The sequence below is a fragment of the Rhinolophus hipposideros genome (genome assembly GCF_964194185.1).
Source record: "Rhinolophus hipposideros genome assembly, chromosome: 15".
In the NCBI taxonomy this organism is placed as follows: Eukaryota; Metazoa; Chordata; class Mammalia; order Chiroptera; family Rhinolophidae; genus Rhinolophus; species Rhinolophus hipposideros.
In genome coordinates, this window is record NC_138061.1 from 4,195,731 (window position 1) to 4,223,588 (window position 27,858).

Here is a 27,858-nt window from a genome sequence, read left to right on the forward strand (position 1 = left end):
TCAAATTTTAGGTGCTCCAAAGATATTTCGCGATTAACATCCTTTACTAAAAGGGGAGCTGATGTTCTGGGCGAGCCGGCTCTGGACTCCCAGCTGAGCCTCACGGCTGCTCAGGCAGCACGACTCTCTCCACCTGGATCGGACAGACACGACACTTGTATGTGAGCAGGACCAGTCAGGTGCGTCTGGGCCATTAGATTCCCAGGACACCTTGACTGGCTGCTTGCTGACAGCGGGGACACTCATCGCACGTCACTGAGGAACTAGGAAAGGGACATTGGCAGCAGGAAGTGGTCCATGACGCTCGCCATGTGAGTTCTAAGGCCTCTCCATGCATTCTGTAACAGAGGAGTCGGGAAGCAGTGGCTCCATTGGAGACCACGTAGTAACGGCTATGACACAGGAAGAATTCGGTTTTCAGAATTCTTGCAGCATCCAAGATTTCCTGGACCTGATAAAGAAGCTCTGCGTAGAGCTCTCTATTCTATACTTCTAAACAAAACAGAAAAAGGACTACAAGACGCCTGCCTCGTGTGAGTCACCGCTGGGACCTGAAATATCCCTCACACTAGATAGAGTGTTTCCTGGGTCCTGGCTCTGTTGTAATTAAGGACATGAAGGAAGAGAAGGGCAGGGGGAAGAGAAGAGGTACAGGATACAAGAAAAGGAACAGGCCCATAATCTTCTGGAAATTTCTAAACTGAAGCGGCAGAAGAGAAACATCTGGGCAGATGGAAGCCGCCCAAGCGTCATGGAATTCACAACCAAGAGAAGGGAAAGCAGTGAGCGGGTCAGGTGCTGAGTGCAGCCCCATCCCCAAAAAGGAAAGCCGCAGGCTGAGAGCCCTGGCATAAGGAAGCCCTTGAGGGCAGGACAGCAGGCTGGAGGTGGGCCCTGGATACAGGTCCTCTCCGGGGGGCGCTGGTTCCTACTCACACGGCCCGCACCCCCTCCCATCATCCCCACAGGCCACTCAGCCATGAGGAAAGCGTCTGCGTGGAAGCTGCAAGAGGGTTACTTTGAGAGACTAGAGGGTTCTGATGGCTAATCGGGTTTTCCTGAAGCTTAAAAGACAAGATCCTTCTCAGAACGTTCACAGAAGGATGATTTCACATGAGTTATTTGAAGGAAGGTATCCTTTTAGACTCGTCTGGTTGTCACACAGGCTTTACGTAAGAGGCAGGCTTAAGTTATAGATACTGCAGCCTGTGCCCCGGGAGTGTATGAGCAGAGGAAGGGCTGTAGGAAAAGACGCAGATGGACATCACATACATATAGGTTCATCATAACCTTTGACCATGCCCCAAACACCTTCGCTGATGACCTTGCTTCACACTTGGCTGAGGAAAGAGAAGAACCACACAGGTTTTCTCATCATTCAACCCCAACACCTACACCCGTGTTGACATTTGTACCCACCCTCTGTTTTCTCTCCCGTAACAGTGGATCTGTTGTCCTCATTTCCCATCCAAGGCCAGCCCTTCCTTGTGTCCCTTCCACTCTGGACCACACAGCTCCCACGCGCCCCCTCCACCACTCCCACCACCTCTCACCCATTTCTCTCGCCACCAGAGTTCCCAGCATGCCCTGGATCAATAACAGACATAAAACCCCGTCTGGCCTCACAGCTCCCTCCAGACACCATTTCTCTGACCCCTGGCAGCACCAAGTCCTGACAGAGGTGCCCATGGCCAGTGTGTTCCCTTCTTTACATGCCACTCTCTCCGCGACCCCTCCTCAGCCGGCCCCGCCCAGGACACTGCTCTGGTTACCATCAGCAGCGACCTTTGTGTGGCTACATCCTCTGGTGGCTTCTCTGTCATCATCCACATACTCTCATTGGGATTCAACAGCGTCTCTCTTCCCTTCTCCTGCTACTGGCTCTCGTGTATGGTCTCCTTTACTGGCTTCCCTTCAACTGCTAAGCCCCCGAAATATGTGAGCGTCCCAGGACTTCAGCCTGGTCTCTTTTCCAGCCACACTCACTTCCCATGTGGCCTCAATATCATCATAGAAACACCAGGGATACCCCAAGCTGTATCTCCTAACCTTACCTTCCTTCTGAACTCCAGCCTTGAACTTTCAGTTGCTAGCTGGACTTCTCCATCTCGCTGTCTGCTAGGCATCTCACAATGAACTAGGCCACGCATTCTCAAAGGAGCAGTGTCTCAGATGGGATGAAAATTGGTTCCCGAGAAGCATGAAGAACATTCTAGACGTTATACTGGCCTGTGGCCCTACAAAGGATACTCTAACGTACAAAATCTTATTTCTTTGCTCTTAGTGATTCCTCTCAAATTTAAATCTGATTTGATCCATCTCCTTAGGAGGGTGATAATAAAAAACAAACAAAACAAACGAACAAAAAAACTGGGAAACACTGAACTGGGACATAACAGAGCTCGTGAATACCCATACCCCCAAACCTGCTTCTCCCTCATTAGATGTTTCATCGATCCCTTTGGCTGCAGCCAACACTCTTAGATCTTTCCTTGATCGTTCATTTTCCTTCCCTCCCTCCATACAGTTTGTAGCAAGTCCATTTGACTCCACCTCCAAAACAATCACCAAATCCTCCATTCCTCCTTCTTTCCCCAGGGACCACCTGAGCCCAGGCCACAGCGATCTCTTGCCTAGATTGTTCCGAATCTCATAAGTGACCCTCCAGTTGGCAGAGGGTCTTTTCCCCTACTCTCTATGCTCCGAAGAGCGTTGTGAAAACCTAAGTCAGTGATGCCATTTCCTTGTTTTAAAGCATCCAGCAACTTTCAACCTCGGAATGAATCTCGCTACAACAGTCAAGTCAGCCTTCTTTCTTGTTCCTCGAATCCCGTACTTGTATCCACCCAACAGCCTTAGTATCACCTGCGCTCTCCACCTGAGACACGTGCCCATCTACTTATCATTCATTAAGATCCCAACCTCACGGCCACTCCCCTCGAGAGGCCCTCACTGAGCCCCGGGTCTCAAGTACGTCACCGAGTCCATCACAGCTCGGGTCAGATTCTCTGAGTAATCCGCATTACCATCTGATCTTTTCCAACCTGCCTCCTTTACTTCTAAGAAGTTTTAAAGAATCATAAATCTGAGAATAGTTTTAGCTTTATAGAAAGTTGCAGACAGAGTTCGGGCATGTACCCCTCACTCGGTTCTTAACTTCTGACATCACTGGGGTACATGTGTCTCCCTCAGGAAACAACACTGTCTCATTACTATAAATGAAACCCCCCAGTTTATTCAGATTTCACGAGTTTTCTCCTAATGTCCTCTTACAGCGCGGGGATCTCAGCCAGGACATCCCATCCTGTGGCGTCTTCATGTCGCATTAGGGCCCCTCTTGGCTGTGTCAGTTCCTGAGACTTTTCTTGATTCTCGGGGACCTTGATAGTTTTGAGGCACCCCACTCAGGTGGTGTATAGAACGTCCTCCATTTTGGATTTGTGTGATGTTTTCCTCATGGTTAGACTTAGGTTTATTAATGCCCTTGTCAGTTTGTTTCTTGTCCATCTTTCTGCAGTGCCTTGTCCCCCAAATACCCGTGGGGCTCACTGCACCATACCATCTTGAGCTTCCCCAAACATCCTAACACAATCAAAAGTTTAAATAACTCAATTGATGAATCTTCCCTTTCTAGGAGTAGCAGCATCCAAAAAAATAACAGTGAAAAAGAGGCGTATCCCTGAAACGCCCAGCTACAGGGCAGTGGGACGTCTCCACCTCCATCAGAGATGCCATGTGACCTTGGGTGCGAAGCTCTGCCCTTGCTTCCCAAACCTCACTCCAGCCTCAGTCATGCCCTAGTTCTGGGAGTACATCATCTTGACTTGTCTCTCACAGAACAAATCAGAAATCCCACCGAATACAAATAGTTCCCCTTAAGTCTAAACTCAAGAATTCTGACTGGTCTCAAGGCAAACACTCAAAATCTGCCTCTAACATGGTCATTTAGGGTCACGGCCAGGTGATCCCTCACAGTCGGCCCCACATGTAACTAACTGACGAAAGACTGACGTAAAGCTTCTAGATCCTTCTTCTTCTTCCTCACGCCCAGAGCTCTGGAAAGCTCATAGCCCTGAGGCCTCACTGGGGCGACCCCGGGCGGGTTGGTAGTGGACGTCAGCGCCTCGGTGTGGAAGCTGCGCTCCTCTGTGAAGAAGCACTCTGCGGCCCCCGGGGACCGGGTCACTCTTCCTCCCTGAAAGTGACCTCCCCCAGCTGTGTAAATGACAAGCTCCAGCCACGGTGAGCATTTTTTCCCCAAAGCTACACAGACAGTGTGGAAGACAGCGGGTGCTGCCCAATGGTGACCCAATGGTGAGCCTGCAGCACTGGCTCTCCCTTGGTGTCATGGTCCACATGGGTCTGATTCCCTCAAACGACCATTGCTGGGGTACCAGAGAACTCAGGTTCAATGCTACCAACACTGCCAGACGAAGAGAGGCTGAAGCAGGCAGAAGATGTGGGCTGCATTCACCCTGGGAAGACCACGAAGGGAACGAACCACAGGGAGTGCAGGGAACAGTGGTCTCGAACCTCAGAGCTGACCGCAAAGTAGTGGCTGGACCTCATCCCTATCCCCCTTTCCACCAGGACCAGAGGCAGGGCCAAAGGGAAGGCTGAAACCCTCTGAGGTCAGGGGAACTGGATGTGACAGCTCTTAAAACGCAGAGTCACTCCAGCCAAATCAGGATGGGGCGGGTGGAAAGGGAGGTCAGGGCTCTCAGGGGAGGAACACAGTGAATCACAAAACGTTGCCACTTGTGGTCCACAGCATGATTTCTCTCTATCTACTCACCCCCCCCCCCCGTGGCATTGCAGAGCACTCGAGGCAGCCCGCGCGAGTGCTGCCCATCCTGCAAGGCCAGCTCAACCCACCAGGGAGAGAAAGAGGCCCGGAGCCACCGTAGCGCCTGCTCTCCAGGCTCCCGAAGCTACACCCTGCAACCGTTCATTCAGTAGGAATCACCCAGTAATGACCACGGGCTGGGAGGACACTCCCTCCAGCATCTGTGGATGGTCCCTCTTTGCCAGGCACTTGGTACACACCATCGTGAACCCTTCAAGACTGATAATCCACAGGTGGCCCGGGAACAACCCCCCAAAGCCCCCGGCTCACAGTGGTGTTTAAACCATAGTCTGTCCAACTCTAAAGCAGACATGCTTCTCCATCTACAAAAGACCTACATGACACAACCTTAGTGACCTTGGAAATGTCACCACGGGATCAGCATTCACAGTTTTCACCCAGGTGATCATAATGGGTAACACACAAAGAAGGCCTGTGCTGTGTTGTGTCTTGAAATTGGACCTTGAGGAATGTTCTATTATGTAAAACGAAACAACCAACTCTGGCCTGGCCTCTACAAATAGCAATAAGAAACTTCCTTAAAAGTTAGTGTCGGGGAAAAGTGGGCGGCCCCTGGATCGTAGTTCCGTTCTGCTCAGATACCAAGAATGATGTCATTCACATTGTCCCTCATTTGTCTGGGCTTAGAGCGCATTGGGGAAAAAATGAGGCACCTGCTTTATGCTGGGGTCCCTTTGGGGTTCCCTCCAGCCCCTTCTTTCCCCAACAATCCCCATGTCACTACACGTTTACTCTCAGGTGTCGTGCTGTACACACGATTTCTCTAAACTGAAAAGCTACCCAAATCCATCTTACAGGCGGAATACCAATGATTAAGCAGGACATGTCCCTGGCTGGCATTTTTCTCAGTATTAGAAGGTCCGTTCACAATGCACTGCATGCTGGGGTGCGTACAGTCCACCAGGGGACAGCTAGTTGCTACAACGCTACTCAGAAACGCCAGGCCCCCTAAACGACATGCACCACGTTCACCTCCAATCATGCCTCTTAAAAGAAAAATGTTCCATTCTCTGAAATCCAGCTTAATTTGTAGGTTGAACATTGAAAGTGAAGAAAGCTATCCAATATTCAGCTTGCTTCTTAGATTGCATTTCCACGTCCTCTGCAGGTTAACAGCTAATTAAAAAACACCTTCCACACAACAGGTGGCAGCATCAGATGGTAATGAGACAGCCATTTACTTTAGAGGGGCAATAATATTCAGTTCAAAAAAATCCAAACGGGATTCCTGCGCCTTAATGCCCAGGACCTTGGGGAAAGCAGCAGGGAGGCCAGCTCCCGCACGGCACGGGTGGGGTCTTCTGGGCAAAGAGCCTAGGCTGCCACCTGTCAACACCTCCACGGCCACCTAGCCCTGGGAAGGCAGAGGAGAAAGCACCACATAAGTTGCAGGACGAAGATGTGGCAAGCTCCCAGAAGCAAACCCAGCCCTACAAAACACTCACCCACCTTCTTAACACATACACCCTGTCCCCGGCATGACACTTGAGAAATTGAATCTGAGAATTTAGGGTTTGCTAGCTCTTGCAGGAAACCCCACTCCATGTTTCCTCCTGGAAACAATGAATCATGAGAGCCAGAAAGGCTGGCAAGTAGTATACAACCACAGAAAAGGAGAGACAGAGGGGCTCCCTACCTACTCTCTGGAACCTCTGAACCCCAAACAGCCCCATGTTGGGCATGCCAGGGCAACACATCGGGCAAAATGGGAAAAGGATCTTCTCTGAGCAAAGTGCCAAGTGCTAAAAGCCGCCCCAATGGTCAGACAGCTAAATAGCCCCTTCCCCTCCGGGGACGGTTGCCATTTGTATCCACAAATATTAGCATTCCACACTAGCTCACCCTTCCTGAGCGGCTGCGTGTCGTGACATGGAGTCAGTGCACACTGTGTGACACTGCATCGGGAGCACAGAGCCCGGTGCACTGTGTCTGCTATACGGCAACTCTGGAAGAGCCCTTCGGTGCGTTTTCTGTTTTGAACCATTAGAATTCACTGAACTGCAAAGACCTAGCTGTCAGAGCTCATTTTCTTCCTAAATCAACCAAACTGTAGAATAACACAAAATATTTCACTTTACAACATAATTTGTATCTTCAGGTTACTTGCAGCTCTGGCTTCTGACAGGTACAGTATTAAGTAAAAAGCCTCCTCTGAAATCTTACTGGAAAGGTTAAGCGTGGCCACAGAAGGCTCCCGGGGACAGCAGCCTGCCTGCCGCTCAGACCCACACACAGACGCAGCTCTGAGGTCCAAATGCAGGGCTCTCGCAGACATTTCGGTGCTGACTGCAGAACAACGTTCAGTTCAGGAAATCCACTAGCTAAAAGGTCTTCCAGAGAATAAGAGGTATTATTTGTTCGTCATATATCTATCTACGTCTGGAATTATTTCGTTGTGGACCCAGAAAGAACTGCTATAAAACTATGACATGAATTTTATCAGTTGACTGATAATAAAGACCACCGCCCACTGATATGCAGTCTTTAAGTCAGGCAGTTACTCAGCCCGTTTGTTGTGCACCTACTATGTGCCAGGTCACTGGACACTGAGCAGCCTGGGAGATGATGAGTGATTTCCCCGTGAGGCACCCAAGAGCCACACACAAATCTACAGAATCCCATGAAAACATAGCAAGTGACACATAGTGTCTTACATGAGGAAAAATGGATCGAAGATGTCATGATCCTGTTAACCTTCTGATGCTAAGGAGAAATTACATCAATTATTATCATTTCTTTATAGAACTGCAAATGTACTACATATGTGAATTCTTAAAAATTCAATTATCCCACTGTCAGGCTTTCCTGAAGATGGAGACAAACTATTATTCAACTTTATTTCTGCTTTTGTCTTTAGAAAACAGCAGAAGCTTGATGAATACTGGTGTGATTCCACGTTTAGTCTTCACGAGGGCATTTCAAAAAGTGCATTTCATGGAGCTTCCACAGAAAAAGAATGTTACCCCCTCCTATTGGGACGGTCACTACACTTGTGATGACCAATTCACCAGCAGGAAGTCCACACAGTTTCTTAAATAAAAGTACTAGTCTTTTATTTTGCCCCCCCCCCAACTTTTAATTTTTCAATTACAGTTGACATACAATATACTAATTTCTGGTGTACAGCATACTGACTGGACATTTATACAACTTATGAAGTCTAGTACCCATCTACAAGAGTCTTCAAAGATTTTTTTTTAAGACACTTTTTCAAATAAAAAATTCTAATGTTGACCCATAAAAACTACTATTAAGAGAGAAAACAAACAAACAAAAGTCACTGAGTTGGACAAGACACCTGCAACACACATACCCGAAACAAGGTTTAAGGGTGAATGGGCAAAGGAGACAGGGCATTTACGTACAACAGACAAGTTCTCAGCCACGAGAAAGAAGGACATCCCGCCGTTTGCGACCACGTGGATGGAGAGTGAGGGCATTATGCCAAGCAACGGAAGTCAGAGAAAGACAAATGCTGTGTGATCTCACATATATGCAGAATCTAAAAACAAAAACACAAACTCCTGCAGGAGAGACACTTCTGAAATCTTCTGTAATGTCTGATATGCAGGGACTAGTACCGGCTTTCCCCAAAAATAGGACCCAGCCAGACCATCAGCTCTAATGCATCTTTTGGAACAAAACTCAATATAAGACACAGTTTTATAGTATAAAAGTCCCGGCATTATATTATATTATATTATATTATATTATATTATACTATATTATACTATACTATATTATATTATACCCAGTATTATATTATATTTTTACACTACATTATACCCAGTCTTATAGACTGGGTCTTATACTAATTTTTGCTCCAAAAGACGCATTAAAGCTGATGGTCCGGCTGGGTCTGATTTTTGGGGAAACACAGTAGGAGAAGACCTAAATTCCCACGAGTGCCACTCTAATGCCCACCTTGCTCCCACCACCATGTGACCCTGGCCACGTCCACGGGGATCTGCGGTGAAGCGCGAGCCCCTGGCAGGGCGTCCTGGGGAAAACTGGCTGCAAACCCCAGGCACCAGCGTGATACCTGAGAGCTCTGCCGTGGCCTCTTCAGGCCGTGGCTGCTACTACTTATTTTGAGGGGTGCTGGGGTCATGCAACAGGGAAGGGTGGCTGTGAAATGCAGAAATAAAGAGAAGAGGGTCATTGAAATGAATCACATATATTTCTATTAATTACCTAACATCACTGGGACTCACTGTTTTTATCCACAAAGTGGGGATATTGTTGACATTTTGAGCCAAACACGTCTTTGGGATAGGGGGCTGTGCTATACATGGAAAGATGTTTTTATTTAGCAGCACCTCTGGATTCTACCCACCACACGACAGTAGCCCTAGCGGTGACAACAAAATTGCCAAATGTCTAGGGGGCAAAATCACCCCTGGTTGAAAACCACGGAAAAGGTACCTAAGACACTGCTGGAAATCCAAAAACTCGGTCCCCCTTCCTCCCGTTCTAGACTTAAATGGAAGCATAACACCACACGGTCTTACCCTGCACAGGCTATCTTCTAAGTCCCAGGAGCACCAGAGGTAAAAATTTAGGATGGAAGGGTCTGGAGAACAAAACGACCTTAATACAATGTATTTCCTCCATTTTGTTTTGCATGGAAGACACGTTTTGTGCACCAGACAGAGAGGCCCCGTGGCTCCGTTCCTGGTGAAGTACCGCCTCCAGCACCAAGTGCCGGCAGGACGGCGTCCTCGGCGCCAGCCCGGAGCCCCCGGCAAGCTGCACGCTGTCTCTGAGGACTCTTAAACACACTTTGCCCTTTTCCAAACGTCCCTGCAAAGCAAGCTTCCAGGAAGAGAGTCCTGGCTGAGAGCTCTTCATCACTGCCTGTCTTTGAGAGCCCTCAGATTTTCATCTCTGCATTAACTAAAGAGGCGATCTGAATAAAGCCCAGCTGTATGAAATGCCAAGGCTTGCGCAAGCGACCGCTGATCAAGAAACAGGTAAAAATCCGGGATTGTTTGTTTTAATTTTAGGCCACGCTGAATTATTAAGCAACGACCAGAAGCACGCATGCCACTGAAGTACTGCATGGGGAGTATTAAAATCGTTTATAGAAATGCCATGGAGAAGCAGAACTCCCCTTGGGACCCTGAGCACCATTACTAGACCCAAATTGGTCTGCTTTGAAATCTTGGTGCTTCCAGATGGTCCAGCCTGCACCAGAGGGACATGTCCTGCAGGAGACAAGCCAGAATTGTGCTGGTGCAGCGTGGGTTGACCCAGCCCAGGGGACAGGCCATGCCTCAGTGCCCGTGAACTGGGGTCCGAGGCACAAAGGAGCTCGGTCAGGTGGGTCTCCTGGGGGAGGATTGGGCTTCAAAGAGCGGTATTATTAAGTGCGTGAGCTGGGAGCATGCGGGCACGCTGACCTCCAGGGAAATTTCCATTCCAGAACGTTTTCATCAGACTGACTTTGAATTCCTGTTTCTTCACTCAGAAACAATATTTATTTCTTCTTCCTTTTGGTCCTTGGCTGTGACCATGTCTACGTCAACAGCTGCTGTAGCCTGCTTCAAAGGAAGAAGAGTTCCGAGGTGTGCTTAAAATCCTCAAGCCATTGGCTATGCAATACCCCGACAGGAAGCCATCAAATTTAAAAAAAGTAAAGTAAAAGTAACAGCCTCCACTAAAACCCTAGGCTTCAAAGAAAGGAAAAAAAGATGTTGAGAAGAAAATCTCTGGAGCCACAAATGCTTTATGCCCATGCTTTCAACTTGCACCAAGATTTCAGCTGCGTGCCTTTTCATGGGAGACGTGTCTCCTCAGAAGGAGGCCAGGCTGGGAAGAAACCCAACCATTGTCAGGCTGTGGCTGGTGCCCTGGTCCTTGAGGCAGTTCCTTACCAAGTAGAGACCCCCTGCCTCCCTCTCTTCCATCCTAAAGCAAATGGTACATTTTCAGGTGCAAGCCCGAGGTGTCGTGCTGGCAAGGACTGACCTTCTTCCACAGCAATGAAACCAAATGGTCCTGTGCCTGCAAACAACCGGCCCTGCAAACTTGCTTTCTGAGCATTCCCATGATTTATCTTTGACAGACTTGCTGCTTCAAAGATAGAGAGTCCCTTTCTAAAGCTTTAGGCCCTTTTCTGTCCTGACTAAATGTCAAACAAATATTGGCAGAAACATCTGTGAGGTTACCATCTTGAGCTCTGGTACTTCTAATGGATACTACTTATGAGTGGGAAATGCACTATATTGAAAAGAAATCACTAAGTTAAAAAAATATGTATGTAAAGATTTTGTAGGGGTTCAGATGGGCACGTGTCTGAGGGAGACCACTTCATGGATGGTGTAAATGCCTGACCACTGCGCTGTACAGCTGAAGCTGAATAATATTGAATGTCAACTATAATTTAATATATATATATATATATATATTAATATATATATATGGTCACAGGATGTGGAGTACAGCATAGGGAATACAGTCAATAGAATTGTAACAGGTATATATGATGTCAGAGGGGTAGTAGATTGTGGGCGGGGGTTATACTTTGTGAGGGGGGTAAATGTCTCACTATTACATTGTTTTGTACACCTGAAATTAAAAAAAAAATATGCATGGAAAAGTCACCAGATGAAAGGAGCCACGTGAGATTCTGAGTGTGTAAATATGTATTATGCACATGTGGTTGGTGGGAATATACTGCACTAAATCCATGGACAGAGGCAACACTTCCTGGTCAAGATGTCTGAATCACAGGTGAGAGTAGGGGGAACAGAAGAGAAAGGAGACAAGGCTGGAGTCTAAAGAAGACCAAGAATGCAGGCTGTACAGTCATCGTGGCCTGTGGTGGGCTGTCTCCACATGGCCGTGAGTAAAACCAAGAGTAACACCTAGCCACACGAATAAACAGCAATGTGATCTCACATGTTCTGAGTTGGGATGACATTTCAGAGCTTGAAAGGAAAAAGGTAAGATTAACATGATTCCAGTTAAAGTAGAACCAGACAATAGGTTTTGATTGGTGGTCTCCAATATTTAATGGTCAACAACTAGACAACAATCAACTGAATGGGTCAATAAAATCCACTCCATTCGATGAGCGAGTCTTTCAGACAGGTTCAGCTGCGACCAACCATATCGTTATATTGGCCATATCGTTATGGCCAATATGCTGACTCATAACACGTAAGGCATTTCAGAGCTGAAATAATAATCTCCTTCATTTCCTGTGGGCAGAATTTTGAGTTCTCAACTGATTCCTTAATGATGATATTCTCTTGCGCAATGTGTCCTGTAGAAGGATCTCCATCATAAACCATCAGTCTCCCTGGACAAATTGCAAGGATCTCTTTTTTATTTAGTGAAAATTTAGCACCCTGTGATATTTTCCTTTCTGCTATGTTTTCCAGGCAGCTTCAAGACTTTTGGTTTCTAGCAAGCTTCATGTATCCTCTGGTTTTACATGTTCTATTTTATATTCACAATGTGTGAATCCTTGCTTGTAAAACATACCAAGTCCTTTATGAAAGTGTATAGACTATAAACCACAAATTCAACATACGATCTTCTTCAGGCCCTAGCTTAACATTTAAGAAAGAGGAAGTAGGAGACACAAAATCTACACTAAGAGACAAGGATACTTGAAAACGAGTGATAACCATGGTTGCAAAGTATCATAGCTCCGAGGAAGTAAAAGTATCGGTTTCATTTATTTTTCATCCTGAGAGAGGAGGAAACAAGCAGTAAGGCCTAGTGATCATTGAATCGGGGTAGTTAAACATTTTACAATTCTGTTGCAAGTCTGAAGAGTTGACAAATTCAGGAAAGGTTTTGTTCAGCATTACACAGTCAAAATGAATTAGAAACTCTAATTCTAAAAATCTGAAAATTATACTCAATACCGGCCCTCTTTTCACCTACTGCACACTATAGAAATGCCTTCCTCATGTCAAATTAAAGCAGTGAATAACAAATGCTGAAATGAATTCCTTCATCAAGGTGAAAAAGAAATTCAGTCAAACCCTCAGACCCATTCCTACCAGGTCACTCCTATTCCTTAAAATTCTAGTTGGAGATGATTAGTGTACAAACACCCTCCTGGGATGAGTTCAAGCCTTAAGATTAGAAGAAAGACATAAAAATTTAAAGACCTGGCCACGTTCCTGCTAACCACCAAAGAGAACCGTATGACATGGGATGAGTTCAAGCCTTAAGATTAGAAGAAAGACATAAAAATTTAAAGACCTGGCCACGTTCCTGCTAACCACCAAAGAGAACCGTATGACAGCCATGCCACACACACAGCGAAGCACAAATCGGACACATTTAGCCAGTAGGAGCTACGGATGGACGGCAGCTCTTATACGCTGACAGTGAAAGTCTATGCTTCCAACACCCTGAGATGTCATGTGGAAGCTTAGCACCTGCCTCCCTTGGGGAGGTTAGGAAGCACTTCTGGGTGCTAACACACAAGCACACTTTTATACCCGAGCTGTGCTTGTTGGAAATGTCACCCTGCCATCTGGCACCATCATATCCTACAGCAGAGGATAATGTCAGGCCATCGTCACCCAGTTACTATCTAGAACGGCGCAGCCAAGTGACTAGTGCCCTTTGGGATATTTATTAAACCCTATAACTTTGCTTCTTGATTTACAAGTTGTTGTGCCAAAACTAATGGGCATTCTCTTTAATTATATTCAGAAGTCCCATGAACCGAGGAACGGTGCACTTGCAGAGACAAATCAGAATAAGTCCACACATATTTAAGAGACCACAGAGGCCGGTTTTGTCGATTTCTAAGCTGTGGGTGGTAAAACTGCCTGTCCAGCTGTGCAATGAAAACTTAAATACAGACTCCAGAGGCTTCTGGGAATCACCACTCATCCCAAGGAGGCAAGCAAATCTCTGATGCATGCCGGGAGTGGGGGCAGGGGGCTGCAACTTATAAGATATCAAGCGATCAAGTAACAGGCAAAAAAAGGCAAGTAGACAATGGCATAGAAACAATGCAATATGACATCTATGTGATTTCCAATGGAAATTATTTTATGACAATAGTAATAAGATTTTGTCCCCCAGAAGTTCACAGCAGGTCTCCATCCGCTCAGTCATGAGTGGCACCCTCTCTAATAACTTACACTTCGACTGGCGAAGAAAGCTAAGTAGAAACGTTTTGACGTCTACACTTAAAATTCACTCAGGGAAGTAGTAAATATTGTGGGAAAGTGCTTTAAGGACACAAGGAGAAACAGAATGTCAACTATAATTAGAAAAAAATAGTCATGGGGCTATCAAGTACACCGTAGGGAATGGAGTCAATAATATTGCAAGAACAGTGTACAGTGTCGGGTGGGCACTAGGCTTATTGGGGTTATCACTTTGTGAGGTATAGAAATATTGAATCATAATGTTGCTTTGTATATCTGAAGCGAATATAATACTGTATGGCAATAGTAATTGAAAAATAAAGTTTTAAAAATCCAAAACAAAAACAAAAAGCAAACACCCGCCACCTCCGGGTGCTGCTGAGGGTGTCCTGGCCACGACTGCACGTCACATCCCCAGGGCAGGGCCGGGCCCAGGGAAAGCAGGCCAGATTGAGGGCAGGCTTAGCTCTAGCATGTACACATGTACCACATCTCAGAGAGTGAGGGCATGGCGTGAACAGAGAAAGCCCTCCTTCTGCATCTGGCATTTAAGCAAGGGTGTTCAGGAAAACAGAAGGGTCCAACCCTAGATGTCCTGAGCTGGTTTTCAGTTTGAACTAGTTGGGTACACTGAGGCAATAACCTTCAAGCACCCAACATCCAGCTTCCAGATACCAATATTTCTTCTTCACCAGAAGGGGAGCATTTGGGGCGTGTGATGCGGAAGCCCAGACTCCGTCAGTGTCCACATGCTCCCTCGTGCTGTCCTCGCTTGCTGGTCATGCTGGCCTGGGGACCTGTCCCAGCAGAATGCATCTGCTGGGACAGCAATGCTGTTTGAGCTCCTCAGAGTGCCTTTACTTGGCACCAACATACCCCGACACACACGGGCACATACACACATACACACACGCGTGCACACACCCCACATATGTACACATACACGTACACACCACTCATCCTTAGGAAGCTCCAAGGAAGAAACTCTACCAGCTGGAAGATCTAGGCTCAGTCTGTGAGACTTCTTGTTTAGACAGTTCCACACGACGGTTCACGTACGACATGAAATAAACCATAGGGATTTTACGTTCAGACGGACACCCTTCTCACGACGTCCTGTAGGGCGCAGTCTGTGTGTACACTGAACAGGAGAACGGGATGGGCTTCCCGCTCCAGACTCTCACCCTCTTGTCACCTACACAGCTCATCCCCAGACTTTTGCTAAGAGGACACCATGGCTTCTCCCTTGTAAAGTGTTTTCCCCTCCCTGTGGCTGAGATCAAAGGCTTGGGTCCGAGATGCCACCGCACACCCGTATCCCTGTCACATGGCTGTGCCCTGCAGAGGTGCCCTGGTGAGTAGGGACGCAGGGGCAAGGCTGGCTCTGGTGTACAGGGAACGTGAAATTTCAGTGAGCACGGGACAGCCACCTCCTACCCAGAAACAAGACCATCCTGCGAGAAGGAAACCCTGGGTCTCTGGGGAAGGAAACCCTGACCACAGGGTGCTGGGCTTAGAGTGACAAACGGTGTGGCTTTCACCCACATGCAGTTGGGGGGCGATGCTCTGATACTTCAGCGTTGGTAGGAGGCTGATGATGAAGCAGGAGGAAGAGGGGATGATACAACCATAACACTAAAACCGAAACAGACTCTCAGTCATCATAAAAACAGCATAAAAATAAATTGAGTGTGTATGTACCATCCTTGACAGGGTGACAGGAGTCCCCTGTCACTCTGGGTCCCCTGGGAGTGGGGGTACCAAGTCATACACCTCAAGGAGCAGACCGCATCTAACCTTGGCAGGAGCAAAGCCTGCCCCCGCGCCCAGGGGGGTGGGAGGCACAGCCTAGATGCCAGGACTTGGCCACACTGCAGGGGACATGCAGAGCAGGTCCAGTCCACGTGTGGGGTCACAAAGCCCGGCTGCACCAGGGGCCTGTCCTGCTGGCCTCACGTGGCAGAGTGCCCTCTAGTTCTGGTCAGCAATGTAACGAGACCTATGGTTTCTTTACTGGCACACAAACTGATCCTCAAAGTCTAGTTAAAATGCAGAAGCCACGAGTTACTTCACTGGTAGAGAGCAGCGACCGCTCTGTCATTTTTGGCTACAGCACATGGCCGAGCAAGGAGAACGTGAGTCTCCATTCAGATCTCGGACAGTGTCCTTTGTTTGTCGTGTATTTGTTTGTTTTGCTATGTGAAGCATAGGCCATTAAATACACGGACATTGCAGCTCTTCACAGGCATTTTAAATTGCTCTGAATAACTCACGAAAGTTAACCCAGCAGAGAAGAAGGAAGAGGACACAGGCGCTTTATTTGAAGGCTCTCACTTTCTAGATGAGGACTGTCATGCAAGAGCCCAGTGGATAACTGGAAGTCACCCAGCAGGTGACACGCAGACGCTGAGGCCAGGACCCTGCTCTGGTCCCCAAGCCATGGCTGTACCTACAGCTGTGAGTTGCAGCTCCCGAACCTCTCCACTCTGAATTCTCAACTGTTGTCGGACGTGTGGAAGGAGGTGAGGTTTCAGCCACAGCGACATGTGACTTCAGACAGGTAACATTCACTGAGGCTTACCCGTGAGGCCGCTCAGAGCGTGGCAGCTTACGGCACACACGGCCGAGTCCAGCCCTGCTATCCCAGGGAGCAGCATTACCCAGGGAAGGCAAAGGAGAAGCCCTCGCTGTTATGGATGTGTCCACACGGTGGACAAAAGCGTTAAAAAGAGGCAAATGCATGAGGGGAAAATGCAAATTAAAGCCACAAAAGGGACATATTATACATCTATTATAATGGCCAAAAACAAACAAAACAAAAACAGTGACAACAGCAAATGCCGGCGAGGATGTGGAGGGACTGCATCTCTTACGGGGTCAGTGAAATTGTACAAAGGCACAGCCGTGGTCTGGCAGTTTCTCAGAAAACTAACGGGCAATTACCACACACCTCGGAGCTCGCATCCCTGGGCATTTGTGCCGGAGAAACGGAGACACATTCACACAGAAAGCTGTCCATGAATGTTCACGGCAGCTGTATTTGTAACAGCCCCAAACTGGAAACAGCCCAGATGTCTCTCGAGAGGAAAACGGTTAAAACCTCGGTGGTTCACCCACAGCCTGGAACACCATTCAGCAGTGAACGGGGACAAGCCACTGACACAACCACCGAAATGAATCTCCAGGGAATTAAGCAGAGTGAAAAAAGCCCGGCATCCCAAAAGGTTATACAGTGCATGCGGTAACATTTTCCAAATGACAACATTTTCGAAACGCAGAGGAAATTAGTGGTTGCCAGGGATTAGAGAGCGTGGAGGTGGAGAGGAGGGGAAGATGTGTTATAAATAGGTCACAAGAGAGACCCCTGTGGAATGGCAATGTTGCGATTTGACTGTCAGTTGGATTCAAGAACACATGCCACACGCAAGTACGAGTCAAACTGGGAAAATCTGAGTAATACCCATGATTGATGACATCAGTGCCGTTTCCCTAGTTAAGGTTTTGTGCTACAGCTCTGCAAAATGTGATCATCGAGGGACCCTGGGTAAAATGTACATAACCTCTCGCTGTGTTATCTCTTACAACCCCTGCCTAGGAATCTACAATTATCTCCACAAAAATTCTAATAAGAAAGAAGGGGAAAAAACAGGTAAACAGAAATTTCTTCTAGAAATCGCATGTGATAGAGAACCTGATGGCCACCGTGGGTGCTTACAGAAATTAAAAAACCCAGGGGCTGGAAAACTAACGAACAGCTCTCACAGGGAGATGATCAAAGCGCAAGTTTAATATTTAATAAGTAAGAAGAAAACGTTCATTTTTTTGTTGTTTTAAGCTGAAATGTGAAATGCAAACACCTTTCAAAAACCAGCATAGAGCTGAGAATTACTTGGGCTAATAAACACAGGTGGTTAAAATTAGATGGTGAACTGAGGGCAAACAGTACCTCTCTGCCCTTGATGGAGGCTAAGGGTGGCTCAAGTTCAGGTTTGTTTTTCTCCAGGAGGCAGAGCCTTGTGTTGGCATAAGGAAATCACCGAATCTCCAGGTCCCTTTCTGCAAGCGACTATTTGCTGCACAGGAGGAGCAAGTTTAATTTTGGGGAAGAGCCCCATGGTAAGCAGGCGACACCGCTGTCCCCCAGGGCCATGAATTAGGCACCTCACATAGGGTGAGAGCTTCTCCCCCGTACTCACTTATTCTGCACCATGTTCATTATCACCCAGTCGAAAGGGTAGACGTTCTTCCCAATGAGGTTCTTAAACATGATGAATGTTTCCATCAGGAAGTCCTGAAATAAAAACCAAAACATTGAAACGGCCCACCCAGAACAAGGCGGAACCCATCCCCTCTCCCTGGGTGACTGGATAACGAGTGACCTCCTTTCTGGTAGCGGACAGAAAACACTCGAAAAGTCGTGGGGATGTATTTCCCACGAGCTCTGCATCACTGCTTCTGTCTTCCCGTTTGCCCGAACTCCGCCTCTCCGGGATATCTTTTCCAAGCGTACATTTGGAAATCCCCTGGGCACGTCTTTCTAATAGTCACGAAGAGTTAAGTCCCCAAAGATAACAAACACACATTCATTCTCTTGCTGCTTACAGAAAACTGTATCTTTGCAAACATAGCATGCAGGTTATTATTAATATTTGTTATACTTACTCGCAATCCATTGCTCTTTCTGAACAGAGCCCACCCAGCTGAATATGGGATTTTATTATCCTCACCTTTTTCTTATCTAATTTAATAAGCAGAAGGCTCAAACAGGAACCCTTGCACATCTGCACAAACTCAGTTCGCCATCAACCCTTTGAGTCTGTGGTCGCCTTGCCCAGCTCTCTGGATGGCAGCTACATCCCCGTAAGCTGCTCAGTGATGCCGGGCCTCTGACCCTCATGCCCCTCCGCCCCCTCCCCCGGCTTCCACACCGATGAGACTGCCTGGCATCGGGAAGGGGAAACCACTTCCTAGGGGCTCCACCCCGTGCCTGTTGGAAGTAGGAGAATTTCTTGAATCTGACAGTTTGGCAGTTGTACTGAGCTAGGCTGAACAAAACAAGTAGTTGTCCTGGAAAGCACACATCCTGGTTGTCTGCACACTCCCTCAAGATCTGGGCTGTCGGGGGAGAAGGCAACTGAAAACTCCCTTAGAAATGTGAGGCAGCTGCCCGAGTGGACGTTTCTCATCTATGTGATCTACCGAATCATAATTAGGTGCAGTAGCTATTAAGACTGAGATGCTGAACAGCATTTAAGCAGCCAGGAAAGCACTTCCCAGCACAAAGTTCTAAACAAGTATGTCTTGCAAAGCGGCACACTTTCAACTTGACAGCAACAATAAGCTGAGTTTCAAAGGTGAGCTACTTTCTCTGCGACCTTAATAGCAAGGCCAGGCCACCTACATGAATGAAAACTCGGGGAGCAACCGTGATCACCCTTTCTATAACAGAGACCGCCAGTCCAGGAGACCTTAGGGACCCGGGCAAACTCAGGAGCGACAAGCCAACCCCGTGCCCCCCAAACTCTACTCACACAAGCACTGGTCTTAGAGCGGGGGAGTTCTGGATGCCCCCGCCCCCGGCACACAGAACGGCTTCCCTCCCTCCCGGTAGTGAAATTCCTACTTCACTACTCGAGTTTCCCCACTTTGTCAAGAGTTTCACATTTTAATGATCAGGTTGGCGGCCGAGTGCTGTAATTCAGTCACATCCCTATTTGCATGAAATTGCTGGCTTTCTTGCTGATCACTCCTCAAAGCCTAATAATTGAGATATAGGGTCTGGTGTTTATTATTCTGGAAGAGAGGCATATTTCTCCAACTCCTTTTTTTTTCTTTCCAGGAAACACAGCCCCATACTTCATTAGTATGGCTCAGCTGTTAAATTTCGGTACTTTGCTGATCAAACGAAATGCTGCATATTATGGGAAATGAGGTTTGCAAGGCTTCCTTGTCCGTCTGCATAACTTACTAGCCGAGGCGGTAGTCCCCACCACTGCACTTGCCAGAGCAGCTGGTGCAGCTTAACAGTCTAGTACATTGCTAGTTTCAAGTCAACAAGGGGAAATGGAGGGCTACCACAGGATGTTTTGTGAAAATTTCATCTTCTAATGCCAAGCCATTGCTGCTGCATTTCTTAGTTTGATTATTGACAGCATCTCCCATATACTAAGTGGGCAGGTCTACCAAGAGCTACCAATGTATTCCATGGGCAAAGTCTCCTTGTCATCAACCCATCTACTTCTGTCTGTCCTATCCCCACCCACATGAATAAATGGTCATCCTCTCTCACCTGAACTGCCAGAAAGGAATCCTAGCTCATTTACCGACATCCACTTGTCCCTCTCGGTCCCTAAGCATCACCCAGAGTGATCATTTCAAATTGCAGATCTGGTCAAGGCAACCACACTTCTCCAGTCTCCCACTTAACCGACGTCCCCAGTGGTTTCCCAGTGTTCTTAGATTAAAGACTAAGTGCTTTGACTCTCAGAAGTAGGAAATCACCACTCTGCTATGTCAAAGAAATACCTGTGTCAGACAAGGACCCTCAAACAATGCTAAACTCATCAGATGAAGGGTTGTTGGGGGTAGAATAACTGTCAGCTTTCTGTGGCTGCCTAAGTATTGCTCACACGTGACATGACAATTGCAAAGCAGCATGCACCTTCACAACGGGGAGATCTGACAGTTACTCCCTTTGAACCAAGCGATCGAACTCATCATCATCGTCACCTGCATTCTCAGCTGCCCAGTGGATACACCCGGGAGTGCTTCCCACCAACTCAAGCGCCCTTGTAGAAGGATGAACTTGAATTTAGACAAAGCTTCCAGATTGCAGGACACACAGAGGGATGGAGAAACAAATGGGAAGCCCTTACAAGGCAGTACTCAGCAATTCAAGAATGGGGGATAGTCTGCAAAATGATTGGCATGGTGTCTTCGAAAAATTCAAAAAGCAATGTCTTGAAAGGAAGAACGAACTAGGTGATGAACTTGTTCTAGAAAAAAAGAGATTAGGGACACACACACACACACACACACACACAAAGTAAATGGCAATGGGTGGATGTGAACAGGATTAGGAATTGAGGAAGCCCCTCAGAAAGACAAGGAAGGTGAGGGTGAACCGAGGAAATCTGAATCTATCTGGTGCGAGGGGGTGGTTGTTATGTCTGGAAGAGCAATGAGCCCACTGGAGAAGGGCTTCATTCTTGAGAGACGTTTGTTGAAGCACTTAGGGAAGAAGCGCGTTTCTCACATACTCGCAGGCCTTGGCCGTCTGGATACAGAGAGATCACAGAGGAAAAGACCATGGTGAAGGAAGCGCTTGCGACCGACGAGTTCAGGCGACGGGAATGAGTTTCCATTGTACTATTCTTTCAGCTTTCCTCTAGTCTGGCACTTTTGCATGATAAATAGTTAGGGGAAAGAGTACAAGAAAAAAGAGAATTGGGATGAGACCAATGGACTGTATCAATGCAGAGGCTGCAGTTTGGGTATCAAGTGTTGACATTCATCAGAATATAGTTTTCAAGATGTTACCATTGGGACACGTGGGGCAAAGGGTAGAGGGTATCAAATATCTCCGTATTATTTTTTGCAGCTGCACATGACCTTACATTGATCTCAAAATAGTTCACGCAAAAAATAATGCTTTAAGAATAATTTTAAAACATTTAAGGGAAAAGACCGAATAAAGGACATAGAGAGTTGAGAACAAGCAAGCAAAGTCCACAGTTTCCCTCAGGGCGTGACGCCGCAGCCCCCTCCAGGCTCACCTCACTGCCGATGTCCTCACGGCCCCCCCAGCACACGCTGCTCCCCCACATGCATGGTTCTTCCTTCTAGTCCTCAATACTCCCCCATTTTCTCCTTAGCCAGGAAGGGAGCTTCCTGGCCACCTGCCTCACCAGCCTGCCTATGCATAAGGAACTTGGCTTTGCAGCACGGACGTCCGGGGTGAGTTGGAAGGCTTTTCTACACCACTGTGCTGTTCTCCACGAGACTGTGGGGCCCTGCCTCCTGCAGGTCCTCTCTGCCTGCCCTCTGTCCTCCCCTCCAGTGTGCTAACACAACGTCAGTGTTCGACAGACAGCTCTGAGCGAACTCACTGTAAACGGATTCCGCAGCGCCCAGACTCACCGTCCGGCATGGAGAGCCCTCATTAAAGCTTCATTTACAAGGAAATGGTCACAGGAATAAAGACACAGATGTTCAGCCCAAAGCTCCTCCTCCCTCCCACTCAGGACTCTCCACGTGAGTTTGCAAACCACCCTCTGGTGGCTGTTTCCCACAGAGCCCAAGGCTGTCCAAGACCGGGAACGGCCAATAGCGGACTGTCTCCAGGCAAGGACGTCACCTGCTAGCAGTCTTGCCTTCGTAATTCCCACAAGCATTCTCACTTTCTCACTCATCACTTTTGAGGTATGAAAAGTCACTCTGGACTAGCTCAATACAGGCTGAGGAGTGCCTGGGATGGCTAAGTTCAAAAGGAAGGATCAGAGGGTCTGCGTCCACCTGCTGAGACCAGGGCAGGTGTTGGGTAAGCGTTCTCAGAAGGCAGGCGGGCATTTCTGATAGAGGGACCCGAGAGCACAGAAGCCTGCCTGACTCGGCTTCCCTAGGCGCCCCACAAGTGGAGAGAACTGGGGGGGCACAGGGAGAGGTGGGGCTGCACAGAACACGTGGTCCGCCACGAGTCCACATGGGAGCTGACAGGGACGGCGGCACCCAAGTTCCGTCAACCATCCACTGTCCTTTATCCTATATTCACTCAACCATCAACCAGCATCAGTGACTTCCACCTCTATTGTCCTGTGTACACCACTATTCATTCCCTCAGTCACGCAACAGACATTTCGTAAGGGCCACTTGGGGGAATGTGGGACAAGTGGCAAGACGACACTGTCCCCTGGAAGGGCCAGAGCCCTCATCCCCTCCGATCTCACTGTAGAGGCTCTGAGCACATTCTCTGCTTCTGCTCCTGACTCTGAGATGGGGACATGTGTGAGCTGGCACGCCACCCCACAGGTCTGCCTCTCCGCTGCCGAAGAACCGAAAGCTCCTGCATGTCTCACCATCCAGCAAGGGCCGTCTCTATGGTGAGAGAGTTTGGAGTCGAACCTGTCCATTCTTGTTCTTTTCTGGGTCAGCCCTTCTGCCTCGTGCTGTGCTCCATCCTCTCAGTGTCTTGGGGTCCAAGGGGGGATTTGAGAGACTGTAAAAGTAACAGCTCTGTGGCATGTGACTTCGGTGTCGACAATAACCCCAACATTGTATGGGAATGACTCGTCCAAACGAAAACGGGCTGAATTCCACAACTTGAAGTTGCACTTGTAACAGGGAAGTACTCTTGAAAAACATGGTCTAGGCTGTTTTCATATTGGATTATTAACTAACTTCCACCTATTTAACACAAAATGACCTTTTATTTTTGTGACAAGCAATCAGAGGAGAAAAACAGTCAAATACTCTCTATGTATAGTTAATGGGAGGGAACCCATTTTACAAAGGTTCTGATTGATTATCAATAATAATAAAAAAAAAAGGTTTACAATCCTTGCACTATGAATTTGTGATATCCAAACCAATTTTATATCAGAAATCAAATCGCCTGCAAATAATTGATTTTCTGAACTGCTGTGTAAGGAAAAACATTCCCCGGAAATCAGAACCACAAACGATAGAAGTGCCGGCTCATCTGCTCTGTGCACAGTGGAAGTCAGCAAACGACAGGCATCCCAAAACACCATTCTGTGGAATCATGTTGCACAACACCCCAAAGCTTCCCCATCAACAGCACCACTCATGGTTCAGATGAAATATCTCAACACTGCACATGTGTGGATTTCGATCACGTGACTGTTCTGATAAGAGGCGCATTATTAATTGGAGTCCTAAGTTGTCTAGCTGGGCGACGCTTCTCATTCTGCAAACCTCATTATTCGACCTGGAACTTTACCTAGGAACTATTCACAGAGGTTCAGCTACAAGTCTCCCTCCACTGACCAAAACCGGGCTGAGGGATCCCGTTAAGATTGAATGGTGGCAATGTCAACTATAACATGCATATGTGTATGTATGTATATATATATAAATGTGTATAGGTATATAGACATTTGTGCATATGTAAATATAGCAACAGGATGTGAAGTACAGCATAGGGAATACAGTGAATGGTATCAGAATAGCTAAGTATGGTGTCAGATGGGTAGTAGACTTGTTGGGATTATCACTTTGGGAGGGGTGTAAATACAAATCATTACGTTGTTTTGTACACATGAACCAATTAATTTAAAAAGATTGAATGGTGGCATTAAATGGTACACATATCACATGTGATTTCACGATGCCATTCATTCAAGGGCTATGGCTAAAATATCACAGGACACAATGAGATATATATTACATACGTGAGTATACCACTCCTTGAAATGGCTTGTTAATATTTAAGAAAATCTTCTGTGATTTTAAGGAATAGACCCCTTTTTGTTCTCCCTAGAAATTTAAATATAAATACATGCACACCTATAAAGTGGGACCTATATTTTTACTAGAAATAATCCTTTGAAAAAAATCATAAAATGCCTTCTCTTCTCCCCCTCCCTTAATAATAAGATCGATGGAAAATGCAATCAATAGGAATCCAGGGGCCTCAGAAATGGGGTCTGTGCCATCAACACAGACTTCGGGTCAATGTCGAATCAGAAAATGCCAACAAGTTTGGCTGCAGCTTGCGGAGGACATTTGCCACGTGCATGTGATGCTGGTCCTTAGGGAGGCAGCTCGGAAGCGATAAGTCCCCCCATTATGAGTCTCCTATTTAAGCTGACTCCTAGTTTTACAGAGGACAACTAGAGACTGCTCTGGAGAAATGCTGATAAACTTCCATGATTGGAGCTAACTAATCACAGAGTATAATTTAAGGCTGAAAGGCTCTCTGGATTCTGCTATGAGAAGCCAATCAGTAAATGAACAGGAGTTAATGAGAGACTCTCCATGGGTAACAGCTCCAAATTTTCAATGATCCCAGAGTACAGGAGAGCAAACTGTGACCAGAGTGGAAAAGAGATTTCTCTGGGTTTACATCGACAGTCACCTTCCCAGTCTCCTTGCCTTATCACACGGCTTCAGTTAGACCTTCCCAGGAGGCTTTTCAAATCAATTGGAGGCAAGTCTCCATGCAAAACCATACTTAACATGAAAATATTCCCTCCAGTGTTTTGCTTAAAATGCTGGCCCTAAAACACAGGTATGTGAAAAGCGTCAAAGGGAAACTTACCACAACATCGGTCCTCATTTTCCCAAAAGTCTTGATCAAATGGGCATAATGATAATCTTCCATTTGCCGTAAAATAGCAGTCATACAAGCCACGAAGTTTCCCTGTAAATGAATCAAAAGATACAATTAAGATGGGAAAGAACAACACTCGTGGGAAAAGTTGATACCAACTAAGAGTCTGGGGTGGAAACATGTCAGGGAGAAGCAGTGGGGTGGAGGGAGCCCCAAATTCTGTCACTCCTGGCCGGCCAACATAAGGTGACCAACCAGTCACTTCCGACCTCACAATCTTTTTTTTTTTTCCTTTCCCTTTCCTATATTTCCTTTTCTCTAATTGCATTAAACTGAATGCTCCTGACACATGGTTGTCCAGGCTGGAAAAATAAGCTTTAAATCTTTTTGCATGAACTAAGCCAAAATTAAAGACGAGTGAAATCACACCACATATGTCTTGCGCTCACTGGAAAATCGCTGCCCTGCTACCAGGCAATAGATGGGTGCAGTCCTTCCCCGGGGGCCATGGCAAGGAGAGGCCTTTTATTTCTCAAAACTCTGCCTATGTTCCCCTGGGCCAATTTGGAGACAATTGGCACCGACTCCACAATGAATTATGGTCCAGTTCTCCTTCCCAAGAAGGATGTGAGGAGAAACGCAGGCTCATCAGAATGTAAGGTGTGAGAGACGGGAATTTCTCAGAGCACACAGAGCTGGGAGGAAAGCAAAAGAGGGAGAAAAAAATAAACCGATAGTCACAATCAAGACATGGAGAAAGTAAAGGGCCCAAGCAGATAGCAAACAGAGGCAGCCAGCATGTGGGTGGCTGGGAGTGCATGAATGTGTGTGTGCAGGGCCATGCATGTGTGTGTTTGTGTGTGAGGTGGGTGGGCAGGTGGCTAAGTGGTCCCATTGCCCCTGAACACAGTGTATAACCTCTGGTGCCCATGACTAACAACATCTTAAAAGCTTCCCTTGCTCGTAAACATTTTCCCCTAAATTAATGACATCTTAAAACACAGGACATATATCCTCTCCCATTAAATCAGTACAAGTCTGATAAAATTATAGAATGAGACGTACTTTCGACATGTTCCTAATTTTGCCCTATTAAATGAGTTCCCAAATTGCATTCTTTTACTAACTCTACCTTTACACGCAATATATTTGAATGCCTAAATGTCTTTTGTATTAATTTGAAATGTATGCACTGCAGTGAAATGTTAAAGTCCAATATTGTTCCAATTCATTTTATATCTATAGTATACATATATGCTTCCAAACGAGTCCTCAAAGGATGCATTATGTAAATTGAACAAATGCAATAATGATAATATGGTATCTTCCATTTGCCTAGAAATGTAAATTATTTGTGAATAATGATAATTGCTGAGATTTAGATTCCAAGTTGGTGTTCAGGGAAAAAGCTAAATAATGCTTGTTTTCCATTGGAGGGATGATGTGTGAAATAGCAAAATGTCTATTTATGAATATGAACCTTTGAAATTCATAACTATTTGGCATCCAGCGGAGTTCAAGAGAAGCCACCTCTGCGTCCTCTTTACACTACGAGATGAAATCTTTTGGGTCATGGTCTTCATGATATTACATATTGGTCAGTTACCATGTGTCTCGAGCTGTGCCAAGGCCAGTAGAATCATGACCCCAATTGAATTGTGCCACAGATTCTCTTCTGGCCCCATTTTATAGGCTGTGAACCTGAGCTGAGAGGTGTTCCCATCTGAATGAGGAGATGGCAACACTGGGTGTGATCCCAGCACTGCCGACGGCAAGGCAGCGCTTAGCATAATAGCTAAGCTCATTTATTTCCCTCTTAGCCTGATGCACATTTTAATTCTTTCTCTGAGAATTCTGAGACCACTGCTGATGACCATCGTGAGGCCGAGAGTCACTTCTCCGCACCCTGAAGTCTTAGAGAAAGATGGAAGAGGAAGAGGACAAGGTAAAGGCCGCCACAGACGATGGCCCACCTTCTGCCCTGACGGAGCTGTCTGTGAGCCGGGCCTCTTCTTACCAGACAAGGACCTTTCTTGAGGAAAAGAGGCCTGCATCGGCCAAGATGCACGCCGCAGGGGCTCACATTAATTTTCTGCAGGTCACAAGTGTGAAACAATGGCAACGCACACATAAGAATCACCTAAACCACAAAGCCAGTTATGTCTAATCAGAAGCAATATACTGATGTGCTTCACTTAAAACATCAAGTACAAAGTAGGAAAGCAAGACCCCAGAGCGGACGTGAGGATGCCAGAGGCCTGAGCACAGAGCACCTGTTCATGAGAAAAACCAGTGCTTCAGGAGTCTGGCCAGATACTCGGACAGGTGACGCGTACATACTCGATTTAGGGAGCAGAATGACACGGAATGCTGCAAACGCATGCAAAGCAAAGGCCGCGGAACTGACACGATGCAGCAAAGGGAAAACTAAAGACAAGGGAGCAACTTCCATTAAGCCAGTCCCAGCAAGAGGCCAACAGTCCATCGGGAAGTCTTCTCTTTGGATTAGAACACCACAGAGAAGGTGACCAGAGGCCATTTCTTTAACAGGCTGGAGGCTAAGTGGAGCAAGC

At 46.9% G+C, this 27,858-nt stretch overlaps 1 protein-coding gene across 2 annotated transcripts in view; it reads right to left on the reverse strand.

Annotated features, from left to right (window-relative positions):
• DOCK1 (dedicator of cytokinesis 1) overlaps positions 1-27,858 on the reverse strand; it is a 453,094-nt gene that overhangs the window by 148,816 nt on the left and 276,420 nt on the right. For both annotated transcript variants that reach the window (XM_081074113.1, XM_081074112.1), the window contains exons 28-29: positions 25,274-25,375; positions 18,192-18,286 (exon numbers count right to left, since the gene is read on the reverse strand). In XM_081074113.1, coding sequence (XP_080930239.1) covers positions 18,192-18,286; positions 25,274-25,375 — 197 coding nt within the window. The remainder of the gene's footprint in view (positions 1-18,191; positions 18,287-25,273; positions 25,376-27,858) is intronic.